Genomic DNA, 15,346 nt, shown 5'->3' with positions numbered 1-15,346 from the left:
TGATTCTCAGAAGTTTAGTCTCCTCTAGGCACATTTCTTTTGATATCTCCAAATCCATCAGCTTGTTCAAAGTCATTATCTTTAGTTTCCTCAATTACCGCAGGCATAGCAAAAATCTGACAAAAAGAAAGACAAAACATTTGGGAGAAATCACTCTAAACTAGACCTAAATTGTTCCTTCTCTGTATGTTTTCACATTGTAGTTATTGGTTATTGGTGGTTATGCTTTAGTATTTACTTATAGACCATGCTTACATAACCAGTTGATTATTACCTCATTGTTTACGAGATGAAAGGAGACTTCTTATTAAATGATTGATCCCACTAGGTGTACAATTCATATCCACAACACCAATCAGTTTTATGAACTACGGTAAACAAACTAAGGGGTAGAGTTATTGGCTCCTCATAATAACAGATTGGATTCAGAGTGTCATTATGAGATAGAGAATACAGGAGAATCAGTTTCGTTTAGTTATCCAACACTCCACCCTCCACCTTGTCTCTTTAAAACATCCACATGCTTAATTGTCGACTCTGTGAAAAACAAATAAAACTCACCGCGGGGTAAGCCATGCTTGTCACTGCGCGATTGTTTTAATATCTGCGCCTTGCAGAGGTGCTCGATCAAAAGGGTTGTGTATTGAGGGAGCTGACTTCATCGACTATATGAAGATAGAGTTACATGGAGGAAAAGGGCTGAGTCCCATATAGCACCCTATCTTTTGAGCGGGACCCATAGGGCTCTGGTCAGTAGTGCACTATATAGGGAACAGGCAGCCATTTGGGACGCATAAAGGCCTTTGAGGTCACAGATTGTTACAGAGGCACAGTTTGTGTTGGTGAACCGGTGCAGTGGTATATGGCGTGCTCGCTGAGTGAAACGAACGACTGACTGACTGTTTAGTGTGTCAGTGGGCCTAATGCGAGCATCAATCAAGGGTACTTTGAGTAATGGTTTGTTATAGCCGCTGTAACAAGTCAATTGATAAGGTGGGACAGCGTGTCAGCTACATAGTCATTTAAGACTGTCACAGCTGGCGGTCAAGGTTCTGGAAACAATGGTTTCTAATTTCAAGGATGTTTGAAGGGGAGCTAGTAGCTAGTATATTATAGGATAAGAGATATGTTTAAGAAGACACAAGGACTCTACCCATAAAGATTGTATGTACGTAGTATGTCCTACTTGACCAAACACATAATGAGATTATACAGTGGGGAAAAAAGTATTTAGTCAGCCACCATTTGTGCAAGTTCTCCCACTTAAAAGGATGAGAGAGGCCTGTAATTTGCATCATAGGTACATGTCAACTATGACAGACAAAATGAGAAGAAAAAAAATCCAGAAAATCACATTGTAGGATTTTTTATGAATTTATTTGCAAATTATGGTGGAAAATAAGTATTTGGTCAATAACAAAAGTTTCTCAATACTTTGTTATATACCCTTTGTTGACAATGACACAGGTCAAACGTTTTCTGTAAGTCTTCACAAGGTTTTCACACACTGTTGCTGGTATTTTGGCCCATTCCTCAATGCAGATCTCCTCTAGAGCAGTGATGTTTTGGGGCTGTCGCTGGGCAACACGGACTTTCAACTCCCTCCAAAGATTTTCTATGGGGTTGAGATCTGGAGACTGGCTAGGCCACTCCAGGACCTTGAAATGCTTCTTACGAAGCCACTCCTTCGTTGCCCGGGCGGTGTGTTTGGGATCATTGTCATTCTGAAAGACCCAGCCACGTTTCATCTTCAATGCCCTTGCTGATGGAAGGAGGTTTTCACTCAAAATCTCACGATACATGGCCCCATTCATTCTTTCCTTTACACGGATCAGTCGTCCTGGTCCCTTTGCAGAAAAACAGCCCCAAAGCATGATGTTTCCACCCCCATGATTCACAGTAGGTATGGTGTTCTTTGGATGCAACTCAGCATTCTTTGTCCTCCAAACACGACAAGTTGAGTTTTTACCAAAAAGTTCTATTTTGGTTTCATCTGACCATATGACATTCTCCCAATCCTCTTCTGGATCATCCAAATGCACTCTAGCAAACTTCAGACGGGCCTGGACATGTACTGGCTTAAGCAGGGGGACACGTCTGGCACTGCAGGATTTGAGTCCCTGGCGGCGTAGTGTGTTACTGATGGTAGGCTTTGTTACTTTGGTCCCAGCTCTCTGCAGGTCATTCACTAGGTCCCCCCGTGTGGTTCTGGGATTTTTGCTCACCGTTCTTGTGATCATTTTGACCCCACGGGGTGAGATCTTGCGTGGAGCCCCAGATCGAGGGAGATTATCAGTGGTCTTGTATGTCTTCCATTTCCTAATAATTGCTCCCACAGTTGATTTCTTCAAACCAAGCTGCTTACCTATTGCAGATTCAGTCTTCCCAGCCTGGTCTACAATTTTGTTTCTGGTGTCCTTCGACAGCTCTTTGGTCTTGGCCATAGTGGAGTTTGGAGTGTGACTGTTTGAGGTTGTGGACAGGAGTCTTTTATACTGATAACAAGTTCAAACAGGTGCCATTAATACAGGTAACGAGTGGAGGACAGAGGAGCCTCTTAAAGAAGAAATGACAGGTCTGTGAGAGCCAGAAATCTTGCTTGTTTGTAGGTGACCAAATACTTATTTTCTACCATAATTTGCAAATAAATTCATTAAAAATCCTACAATGTGATTTTCTGGATTTTTTTTCCTCAATTTGTCTGTCATAATTGACGTGTACCTATGATGAAAATTACAGGCCTCTCTCATATTTTTAAGTGGGAAAACTTGCACAATTGGTGGCTGACTAAATACTTTTTTCCCCCACTGTATATTCTAGTCAGGCAACTTTGAGCAAGGTAACTTTCCTTGTGTAGCCCTACTATATCTATAGCTCAAGAAATATTGGATAAAGGACTGCTGTTACACAGATACTGAACGACTGGTGCTACGATGCAATGAATGCGATGGAGGAGTGGAGTTTTTCCTAGCCAATGTGTTTCTGCTTGTGCTTGCTCTTTGGGGTCTAGACCGGGTCACTGTAAAAGCACTTTGTGACAACTGCTGGTGTGAAAAGGCCATATAAATACATTTGATTGATTGGTTGATTGAGAGGAGGGGTACTCACCTAGTGTGGCATAGTAGAAGGGGAAGTCTCCCAAGTGGGCAGAGTACTGTGGCAGGGTGAAGAGCCCCCCGGGGTGGCTGTTCCACATCAAGGTGCTCCTGGATTCCTGCTGCAGCACCCGGTCCTGGATGATCTGAGGGTAAGAGCGGATGGTTGGAGGTTAAACCAGTCCCTCCAACAAAACGATCATATAGACACTAAACACCAGTCACTCAAAACAGACACTAAGGTTATATTATTAATTAATATATATATATATATATATCTTTGTATTATACTACAACCCTAATCTAGCGCATCTGATTCTAATAATTAGCTGGTTGATAAGCTGAATCAGGTTAGTTACAACTGGAGTTATAGGAGGGTAGCTCTCCAGGAACAGGGTTGGAGAGCCCTGTAGTAGACTGATCCTGTTTAGTCAACTTTAGATGGCAACAGGGTAATATCAACTGTATTACTTTATTTATATTTGCAACGCTCTAAAATGTTTCAGCCACTTAATACTGTGAGACCTCAAACAGGAGCCACTTACATACATCTGTACTACTATGGACACCACGACAGAACAAACCAGTTATGCTTTAGTGAAACACCAGTCGCTACAATGAGGAGTCCACTCATTTATTCCCCCCACAAATAGACCAGTCACTCACATCCAAACACCAATACTGGACTGGCCATTTTCCCCTGTTGCTTTCTCTGAGTGGGGATGCAATTTGCTGCTGCCGTGTTATTGAGGCCCGCCAGAAAGAGATATTACCACTGTGCCCTTGAGCAAGGGCTAAATTGCTTCCGTAAAACAGACATGTTTGCAGCCGTGTTTTATGGCTCTCTATTGAATCCTACTGTGGCGGACTAGGTGGCAGGGTGACTTGGCCGTTGGTTTGGTAACAATGTGAAAAGTCTTGGTTGGTTTTGGATGGAAAGCGACGGTGGGCGGCTCGAGACGGGAAGTAATAATACCGCTGGAGGGGTTTTTATTTGTTCATTTGGATCCCCATTAGCTTTTGCAGAAGCAGCAGCTACTCTTCCTGGGGTCCACAAAAAACATGACAAGTAACAAAACACTGATAGACAAGGAGAGTCACACAAATGTAAAATACAATGATATACAAACAATACAACAACAAAAGAATACAAACAATACAACAAAAATGTGTGTGTTAGAGTGTGTGTCCCCTCATAGACCCCGCCGTTCCATGAGATGTTGTTTAATCCGTTTTTTAAAGGTAATTTTGCTGTTTGCTTGAGTAATTGGAGAGGGAAGGGAGTTCCATGCGATCATGGCTGTGTACAATAGTGTAATAATATTGACAAAGTGAAAATGTATCTGCGAAGGCGGGGATAAAGAAAAAAAGAAACGAGAGAGGCAGTTTTTCGCTGCTATGGCTCCTCAGGGCAGTCAATAACCATTTGCCTCAGCCCAACAGATTAACTTGGAATCCTTTAGCCTCTCAATAAAATGCAGTCACCACCTTAAAACTGGGGCCTTAAGACCTTATGAGGGGCTATTTTTCTTGCATGGCTGAAATCCTTCCCCTGGAGCGTCATGGCCGAGCATGATGGACGACTCAATCTAGCCTCCCAACAGCTACAATCAGCCAATTAGGAGGATGATACATAAATCCACTCTCTTTTGGAAACACACGGCGGGAACAGGGAAGGCTCCATTGGCTTTGTGATTGGTCAAAACAACCTCAACGTCCTGACAGGAAACGCAACGTGATTGGCTGGGCTTGTTCTCTCTCTTGTTTACTCGCTCGCCAAATGAGCCGCCCGCCACACACAGACGCTGGTTTGTGCAAGTGTGTGAAGTCGGGAGAGGATGACACAGGGAGTGAGTGTGTGTGAGGAGATTAAATCTGTCGAGAGAGATGGGTGTGTGTGTGTGTGTATCGGCCTAGATCTGCAGTTGAGAGAGCGAGACACCGCCGAATGAATAAACCATGGCGCTCGTTATCTCGGGGCTGCCAAGGCAATGCCATTTACATATGTCACCCCCCGTTCCCCCCCCCCCCCCACCAAATCTCTCTTACCCGTTTAGCCCTCGTTTCTTTCTTGAACACATTCTCCACATAAACAACAACACGGCTAAGTCACCAGGCTGTGCCGTGTTACAATCCCCCCACTCCCCCTCAGCACAGAGTGACATATCAGTGGGGTTATGCCTGGGTGCCACCGTCAAACAGCCGGGACCCAGACACAGAGAGATATGGAGACACGTGTGTGTGTGTGAGATAGCAGCGAGCCCAGGTTGAGACTAGTTGAGAAAAAAGTGATTGGCGAGACAGACTAGAGATATCCATCAGGTTGGTGGGAGGCTAGCATGAATCCCCAGATTGGAGATATGGATGAGATTGTGGGGCAGGAGGTTGGTTTAGATACATTTGAGATTGGTGCAATGCTATCACGTACACTGTGCCCTATGAGCGTTGAAAAGACATTAGGGCTGTCCCCGACTAAAAAAAATATTGGGTCAGCCAAGAGTCGTCTGTTCTTTCGACCAATCGATTGGTCGAAATTTTAAAAGGTGTATTTTTTCATATATAGAGACTCATCCTATGTGTTTTAATCAAATCAGCTATATGCACTGAGCTTGTCTGATGCTTTCAGCTCACTGAAATAATTAGGACACACAAATGACTAGAGGGAATCCGACCGCAATTGATTTGATTGTGCCAGGCCGGGCTCAGACTTGCTGCGCTGTTTTAAAAACAAATGACAGCGAGTGACTGTGTGACTAGCACCCGTTGTCTCTCTCCTCCCTGCTGCAGCGATCACTACAGGACATCAAGTGTTTCTTGTGCTTTCCGTGTTACTGAAGCTGCTACATAATTACAGCCATTTCTGACTGAAAAGTTATCTTACTGAAATCCCTAATTTGTTTAGGAAAAACATTCCCTATTCCCCGTTGCTCGCTTTACATGACACATGTATGCATTGCATGCACGTGACCAATAGGGCCTGACATATAGCATATCTTAATCATATCAATAAACTGTTTATAACAAACTCCGAACACCGTAACAGCAAAATGGATGCAGAGGACGTGACAGATCGAAACGGGGGAATGTTTACTGGTTGCTCAGGAGGTAAACGGGAAGTCAGATTGTGGAATAAATTTGACTAGTTGTGGAAAATACTGGAGATTAAAAAAAGAAGGTAAAGCACAAGCGCTGCGTGCATATTATATATGCTAAACAGGTGCTGTAATATTACAATATAATTTTTGTGACCTTTTGGAAAATGTAAAATAAATAAATTAAAAATGATAAATAATTGTTTTGTTAAGCCTTTATTACAGCAAAGACTAAATACAGTAGGATTCATTCGTGAATGCAATTTCCGAAATGAAACGGTTTATTTATTGTTTACGCTAATTATTCAAGGGTCGCTTTGTTATATTATTATTTTACTAAAATGCTTGATTGCATTTCAAATCATGAATGACTCGTATGCTGTGTGATGACATGAACGAATGAATGACTGATAAAGTAGCCTATATAAGTATTGAAATATAGGCCTAAGTAAATTACGGTATTAAGACTAAACAGCATGCGCTCTTAGGCCTACAGCTCGATGGTGGTTATACAACGCTGCTATACTAAGCCTACTAATGATAATGACATTACTTATTATTATAATGATGATCTTAATAATAATAATAATAGTAATAATAACAATAAGAAGGAGATCAAGAAAAAGGAGGGTTTTTATTATTATAAAAAATATAAACAGTGTAAACACTAAATAAATTATAAATAATACCAGAGGCTGTTACTAAACACCTCCCTCTGCAATTGGATCCTGGACTTCCTGACGGGCCGCCCCCAGGTGGTAAGGGTAGGCAACAACACATCTGCCACGCTGATCCTCAACACAGGGGCCCCTCAGGGTGCGTGCTTAGTCCCCTCCCGTACTCCCTGTTCACCCACGACTGCATGGCCAGGCACGACTCCAACACCATCATTAAGTTTGCTGATGTCACAACGGTGGTAGGCCTGATCACCGACAACGATGAGACAGCCTATAGGGAGTTGGTCAGAGACCTGGCAGTGTGGTGCCAGGATAACAACCTCTCCCTCAATGTGAGCAAGACAAAGGAGATGATCGTGGACTACAGGAAAAGGAGGGCCGAACACGCCCCCATTCACATTGACGGGGCTGTAGTGGAGCGGGTCGAGAGTTTCAAGTTCCTTGGTGTCCACATCACCAACAAACTATCATGGTTCAAACGGAATCTACTAATATGAAGGGGTGTCCACATACATTTGTATATATAGTTTATATCTACAGAAATAAGACAGATCCTGCTTCTGTTGCCTGTTTGAGTGTTTGTTTAATCAAATAAACATTTCCACATGCGCCGAATACAAGCCCTTAACCAACAATGCAGTTTTAAGAAAATAGAGTTAAGAAAATATTTACTAAATAAACTGTAGAACATTTTGAGAATCTGAGGGGGAAAAGGCGTTGTCGTGCCCTCTTCACAACTTTCTTGGACACCAAGGAACTTGAAACTCTCGACCCGCTCCACTACAGCCCCGTCAATGTGAATGGGGGCGTGTTCGGCCCTCCTTTTCCTGTAGTCCACGATCATCTCCTTTGTCTTGGTCACGTTGAGGGAGAGGTTGTTATCCTGGCACCACATGGCCAGGTCTCTGACCTCCACCCTATAGGCTGTCTCATCGTTGTCGGTGATCAGGCCTACCACTGTTGTGTCGTCGGCAAACTTAATGATGGTGTTGGAGTCGTGCCTGGCCATGCAGTCATAGGTGAACAGGGAGTACAGGAGGGGACTGAGCACGCACCCCTGAGGGGCCCCCGTGTTGAGGATCAGTGTGGCAGATGTGTTGTTACCTACCCTTACCACCTGGGGGCGGCCCGTCAGGAAGTCCAGGATCCAATTACAGAGGGAGGTGTTTAGTCCCAGGATCCTTAGCTTAGTGATGAGCTTTGAGGGCACTATGGTGTTGAATGCTGAGCTGTAGTCAATGAATAGCATTCTCACGTAGGTGTTCCTCTTGTCCAGGTGGGAAAGGGCAGTGTGGAGTGCAATAGAGATTGCATCATCTGTGGATCTGTTGGGGCGGTATGCAAATTGGAGTGGGTCTAGGGTTTCTGGGATAATGGTGTTGATGTGAGCCATGACCAGCCTTTCAAAGCACTTCATGGCTACAGACGTCAGTGCTACGGGTCGGTAGTCATTTAGGCAGGTTATCTTAGTGTCCTTGGGCACGGGGACTATGGTGGTCTGCTTGAAACATGTTGGTATTACAGACTCAGTCAGGGACATGTTGAAAATGTCAGTGAAGACACTTGCCAGTTGGTCAGCACATGCTCGGAGTACACGTCCTGGTAATCCGTCTGGCCCTGCGGCCTTGTGAATGTTGACCTGCTTAAAAGTCTTACTCACATCGGCTACGGAGTGCGTGATCATATAGTCATCCGGAACAGCTGGTGCTCTCATGCATGCTTCAGTGTTGCTTGCCTCGAAGCGAGCATAGAAGTGGTTTAGCTCGTCTGGAAGTCTTGTGTCACTGGGCAGCTTGCGGCTGTGCTTCCCTTTGTAGTCTGTAATAGTTTTCAAGCCCTGCCACATCCGACGAGCGTCAGAGCTGGTGTAGTACGATTCAATCTTAGTCCTGTATTGACTCTTTGGCTGTTTGATGGTTTGTCGGAGGGCATAGCGGGATTTCTTATAAGCGTCCGGGTTAGAGTCCCGCTCCTTGAAAGCGGCAGCTCTACCCTTTAGCTCAGTGCGGATGTTTCCTGTAATCCATGGCTTCTGGTTGGGGTATGTACGTACGGTCACTGTGGGGACGACATCATCAATGCACTTATTGATGAAGCCAGTGACTGATGTGGTGTACTCCTCAATGCTATCTGAAGAATCCCGGAACATGTTCCAGTCTGTGCTAGCAAAACAGTCCTGTAGCTTAGCATCTGTGTCATCTGACCACTTTTTTATTAACCGAGTCACTGGTGCTTCCTGCTTTAGTTTTCGCTTATAAGCAGGAATCAGGAGGATAGAGTTATGGTCAGATTTGCCAAATGGAGGGCGAGGGAGAGCTTGTATGCGTCTCTGTGTGTGGAGTAAAGGTGGTGTAGAGTTTTTTTTCCTCTGGTTGCACATTTAACATGCTGGTAGAAATTAGGTAGAACGGATTTAAGTTTCCCTGCATTAAAGTCCCCGGCCACTAGGAGCACTGCCTCTGGATGAGCGTTTTCCTGTTGACTTATGGCCTTATACAGCTCATTCAGTGCAATCTTAATGCCAGCATTGGTTTGTGGTGGTAAATAGACAGCTATGAAAAATATAGATGAAAACTCTCTTGGTAAATAGAGTATCTTATGATAAGCTGTAGACCACACTACCTCAGGCGAGCAAAACCTCGAGACTTCCTTAGTATTTGATTTTGTGCACCAGCTGTTGTTTACAAATATACACAGACCGCCACACCCCTTGTCTTACCGGAGTCAGCCGTTCTATCCTGCCGATGTAGCGTATAGCCCACTAGCTGTATGTTGTCCATGTCGTCGTTCAGCCACGACTCGGTGAAACATAAGATATTACGTTTTTTTATGTGCCGTTGGTAGGATAACCGTAATCTTAGGTCATCCAATTTATTCTCAAATGATTGAAGATTGGCTAATAGGATTGATGGGAGAGGCAGTTTACTCGCTCGCCTTCGGATCCTTACAAGGCACCCCGACCTACGTCCACGATATCTCCGTCACTTCCTCATGCGAATGACGGGGATTTGGGCCTTGTCGGGTGTCTGTAGGATATCCTTTGCGGCCTCCTCGTTGAAGAAAAAATCTTAGTCCAATACGAGGTGAGTAATCGCTGTCCTGATATCCAGAAGCTCTTTTTGGTTATAAGAGACGATGGTAGAAACATTATGTACAAAATAAATTACAAATAACGCGGAAAAACACACATAATAGTACAATTGGTTATAGGGCTGTAAAACGGCAGCCATCTTCTCCGGCGCCATTCTTATATGCTTATATAGATCACCATGCGCAATGCCAAGCGTCGGGTGGAGTGGTGTAAAGCTCGCTGCCATTGGACTCTGGAGCAGTGGAAACACGTTCTCTGTTGTGATGAATCACACTTCACCATCTGGCAGTCCAACAGACGAATCAGGGTTTGGCGGATGCCAGACGAATGCTACCTGCCCCAATGCATAGTGGCAACTGTAAAGTTTGGTGGAGGAGGAATAATGGTCTGTGGCTGTTTTTCATGGGTCGGGCTAGGCCCCTTAGTTCCAGTGAAGGGAAATCTTAATGTTACAGCATACAATGACATTCTAGACGATTCTGTGCTTCCAACTTTGTGGCAACAGTTTGGGGAAGGCCCTTTCCTGTTTCAGCATGAGAACGCCCCCATGCACAAAGCAAGGTCCACACAGAAATGGTTTGTCGAGATCGGGGTGGGAGAACTTGACTAGCCTGCACAGAGCCCTGACCTCAACCCCATCGAACACCTTTGGGATGAAATGGAACGCCGACTGCGAGCCAGGCCTTATCACCCAACATCAGTGCCCAACCTCACTAATGCTCATGGCATTAGTGTTCCAACATCTAGTGGAAAGCCTTCCCAGAAGAGTGGAGGCTGTTATAGCAGCAAAGGGGGGACCAACTCCATATTAATGCCCATGATTTTGGAATAAGATGTTTGACGAGCATGTGTCCACATACTTTTGGTCATGTTAGGCTATTGATTATAGACCTAATTAAGTCGGGGTTTCCTCTCCTCACTTTTCTTAGACAAATAAGTCATGGGCTGTTTTCTCATCTCCTCATTCTGCTGCTGCCTCCGCCGCATTGTTCTCAACACCAATATGCTGGTTAACTGTGCCATTATGCACATAGCAACATGATCTAGAAAAAGGCGGCAGTTAAACAGCGCACTGATGTTTTGCAGAACCGCGGACAGCGACCACTATCCAATGCTGGAGAAAGCCCATTTGTTATAAAATCATATTATTTTGTATTAGCGTTGCACCATTGATCTTACGTAATATAACCATATACAATTTCAGAAGCACGTCTTAGAGTGATGGACTGTGTCATCCCCACGGCCTCCACAATGGATTAGCCCACTCAGACAGGCGCGAATCAGACAGGTGTCTTGTACACCACTGCTTGACTAAAGAAATCTCGGACAACCAACAGCCTATATCGACCAAACAATCGACCAGTCGACTAAATGGGGTCAGCCCTAAAAGACATTGAAAATATTATTTATTTTTGTGCTCATAGAGTGATGAGGGGGATCCATTTGCAACCATAGTGTGAGGGGTCTGTGTGCAAAGCTGGCTGGTGTAAGGTCAGTCTAGCATGAGACGGAGACGTGGGAATAAACAGAGAGATTGCAGTGAGGCTAGTGTGATATTGGAACTCTGGAAGAGAGAGCAATTGATAGCCGAGGTGACGGAGAAAGAAAGCAGGGCTTGACATTCACTTTACTTGTCCGAAAGCTCAAGTCACTTGTCCGTCCGTCCCCCCTACCCCCCAAAAATGGTCTGTAACACCATGGGTCAAAAAGATGACAGAAAATTGTCTTGTATGATGCAAGGAACCACTTAACCATTATCACTGGTATTGACAATGGAAGGCTCCTGGTCTCTAATCCCATGTACTAGATCTCCTGCCGTTGTGGCCTTGAGCAAGGCACTCCACAAAGTAAAATGCTGCACTGATAGGCTACTGTATAAAACGTGGTCCATCAACCCTCCATCTGGAGAGCTACTGGGTTTGCAGGTTTTTTATCGAACCCTGCTCAAAACACACCCAGTCAGCTCATCAAGGTCCTGTTGAGCAGCTGATTTTTTAAAATGTGGTTTGTTTGAGCAGGGCTGGAGCAAAAGCCTGCACACCCAGTAGCTCTCCTGGAGGATGGTTGGCCAACCTGCAACATTACAATTATAACCAAATACTTTGTCTAGAAAATAATTCCCTCATTCAATGAACCAGGGGTCAAATGGCTAAGGTGGGCAAGGTAGCTATCTAGGATGTTTATCTATTTGTAAGGTTAAAATATTCAGTGTTCAGGGGAGATCTTGACAGCATAGGAGTTACTTGTCAATTAGGCTATTCTAAGAATATTTTTTAACTGTCAGAATTACATGGCAAGTATTGAATAGAGGAGAATCCTAGCCAATTTTGAGCACTTGAGAGACGGTTTTACAACTGGAGTATGCAGCATTGGTTTCATAAACTGCGTGTCAGCCATTTGCGGTTAAACACGAGTGCTGGTGGAAAGTTATTTTAGGACAAAGACAATGCATGCTAATAAATACTTAATTAACGAGATAACCAGCCAAACGACACAATATGTCTAGTTAGTCTGTTGTATATCATTATTTTACTTGCTGCGCAAATCTCTCTCTCCTCTCCCTCCCCGGCAATGGCCCACAAGCATGTTATGCACACACCATGATTTTTACTGCTGACCCAAAATGTGCTGTAACTGGGCAAGTAACTCACTAGCAATTATTTTCAACAAATTAGCAAATGCGGCTCGCTTTGATCTTAAAAACGCATCTCGCAACTGCATGGTTGAAAGACTGCTCGTGCCTGTCAATGCAGGTCTACAATAATTATACTCTGATGCGCTCTGCAGAGACTGGGAGGACAGTGAGCAAAACATCGCATCCAGAGGATACTTTGAACCAATTCTGATCGGAGTAGTCCATATTGTCATTTCTGCACAATTGTTTTTACTTGCAATGGGCAAGTGTTAATGTCAAGTCCTGGAAAGTGTGTGTGGGGAGGGGGGGGGTCTCTGTGTGTGTGAACATGTATGTATGTACACTACCGTTCAAAAGTTTGGGGTCACTTAGAAATGTCCTTGTTTTCCATGAAAACATACATGAAATGAGTATGAATAGGAAATATAGCAAAATGCATAGGAAATGTAGTCATTGACAATGTTAGAAATAATGATTTTTAATTGAAATAATAATTGTGTCCTTCAAACTTTGCTTTCGTCAAAGAATCCTCCATTTGCAGCAATTACAGCCTTGCAGACATTTGGCATTCTAGTTGTCAATTTGTTGAGGTAATCTGAATAAATTTCACCCCATGCTTCCTGAAGCACCTCCCACAAGTTGGATTGGCTTGATGGGCACTTCTTACGTACCATACGGTCAAGCTCCTCCCACAACAGCTCAATAGGGTTGAGATCCGGTGACTGTGCTGGCCACTCCATTATAGACAGAATACCAGTTGACTGCTTCTTCCCTAAATAGTTATTGCATAGTTTGGATCTGTGCTTTGGGTCATTGTCCTGTTGTAGGAGGAAAATGGCTCCAATCAAGAGCTGTCCACAGGGTATGGCATGGCGTTGCAAAATGGAGTGATACCTTTTACCCTGTACAAATCTCCCACTTTACCACTACCAAAGCACCCCCAGACCATCACATTGCCTCCACCATGCTTGACAGATGGCATCAAGCATTCCTCCAGCATCATTTCATTTGGTCTGCATCTCACAAATGTTCTTCTTTGTGGTCCGAACACCTCAAACTTCGATTCGTCTGTCCATAACACTTTTTTCCAATCTTCCTCTGTCCAGTGTCTGTGTTCTTTTGCCCATCTTAATCTTTTCTTTTTATTGGCCAGTCTGAGATGTGGCTTTTTCTTTGCAACTCTGCCTAGAAGGTCAGCATCACGGAGTCGCCTCTTCACTGTTGACGTTGAGACTGGTGTTTTGCAGGTACTTAATGAAGCTGCCAGTTGAGGATCTGTGTGGCGTCTGTTTCTCAAACTAGACACTAATGTATTTGTCCTCTTGCTCAGTTGTGCACCGGGGCTTCCCACTCCTCTTTCTATTTTTGTTAGAGCCAGTTTGCGCTGTTCTGTGAAGGGAGTAGTACAGTCGTGGTAAAACGTTTTGAGAATGACACAAGTATTGGTCTTCACAAAGTTCGCTGCTTCAGTGTTATGAGATATTTTTGTCAGATGTTACTATGGTATACTGAAGTATAATTACAAGCATTCCATAAGTGTCAAAGGCTTTTATTGACAATTACATTTAGTTTATGCAAAGAGTCAATATTTGCAGTGTTGACCATTCTTTTTCAAGACCTCTGCAATCCGCCCTGGCATGCTGTCAATTAACTTCTGGGCCACATCCTGACTGATGGCAGCCCATTCTTGCATAATCAATGCATGGAGTTTGTCAGAATTTGTGGGTTTTTGTTTGTCCACCCGCCTCTTGAGGATCGACCACAAGTTCTCAATGGGATTAAGGTCTGGGGAGTTTCCTGGCCATGGACCCAAAATGTCAATGTTTTGTTCCCCGAGCCACTTAGTTATCACTTTTGCCTTATGGCAAAGTGCTCCATCATGCTGGAAAAGGCATTGGTCATCACCAAACTGTTCTTGGATGGTTGGGAGAAGTTGCTCTCGGAGGATGTGTTGGTACCATTCTTTATTCATGGCTGTGTTCTTAGGCAAAATTGTGAGTGAGCCCACTCCCTTGGCTAAGAAGCAACCCACATATGAATGGTCTCAGGATGCTTTACTGTTGGCATGACACAGGACTGATGGTAGCGCTCACCTTGTCTTCTAGGGACAAGGTGTTTTCCGGATGCCCCAAACAATCGGAAAGGGGATTCATCAGAGAAAATGACTTTACCCCAGTCCTCAGCAGTCCAATCCCTGTACATTTTGCAGAATATCAGTCTGTCCCTGATGTTTTTCCTGGAGAGAAGTGGCTTCTTTGCTGCCCTTCTTGACACCAGGCGATCCTCCAAAAGTCTTCGCCTCACTGTGCGTGCAGATGCACTCGCACGTGCCTGCTGCCATTCCTGAGCAAGCTCTGCACTGGTGGTGCCCCGATCCCGCAGCTGAATCAACTTTAGGAGACGGTCCTGGCGCTTGCTGGACTTTTTTGGACGCCCTGACGCCTTCTTCACAACAATTGAACCTCTCTCCTTGAAGTTCTTGAAGATCCGATAAATGGTTGATTAAGGGGCAATCTTACTAGCAGCAATATACTTGCCTGTGAAGCCCTTTTTGTGCAAAGCAATGATGACGGCATGTGTTTTCTTGCAGGTAACCATGGTTAACAGATGAAGAACAATGATTTCAAGCACCACCCTCCTTTTAAAGCTTCCAGTCTGTTATTCTAACTCAATTAGCATGACAGAGTGATCTCCAGCCTTGTCCTCGTCAACACTCACCTGTGTTAACGAGAGAATCACTGACATGATGTCAGCTG

General features: G+C 44.3%; 1 protein-coding gene across 1 annotated transcript in view; it reads right to left on the bottom strand.

The window, feature by feature from the left end:
• Positions 1 to 15,346, bottom strand: part of LOC311132119 (exostosin-1b-like) — a 139,396-nt gene that overhangs the window by 29,605 nt on the left and 94,445 nt on the right. The window contains exon 5 of the mRNA XM_084165323.1: positions 3,109 to 3,241. Within this exon, the coding sequence (XP_084021449.1) occupies positions 3,109 to 3,241 (133 nt within the window). The remainder of the gene's footprint in view (positions 1 to 3,108; positions 3,242 to 15,346) is intronic.

The sequence above is a fragment of the Coregonus lavaretus genome, assembly GCF_964263955.1.
Source record: "Coregonus lavaretus genome assembly, chromosome: 7".
Classification (NCBI taxonomy): domain Eukaryota; kingdom Metazoa; phylum Chordata; class Actinopteri; order Salmoniformes; family Salmonidae; genus Coregonus; species Coregonus lavaretus.
Note: the sequence above shows the minus strand (reverse complement) of the source record. Positions and strands in the feature narration are given on the sequence as shown.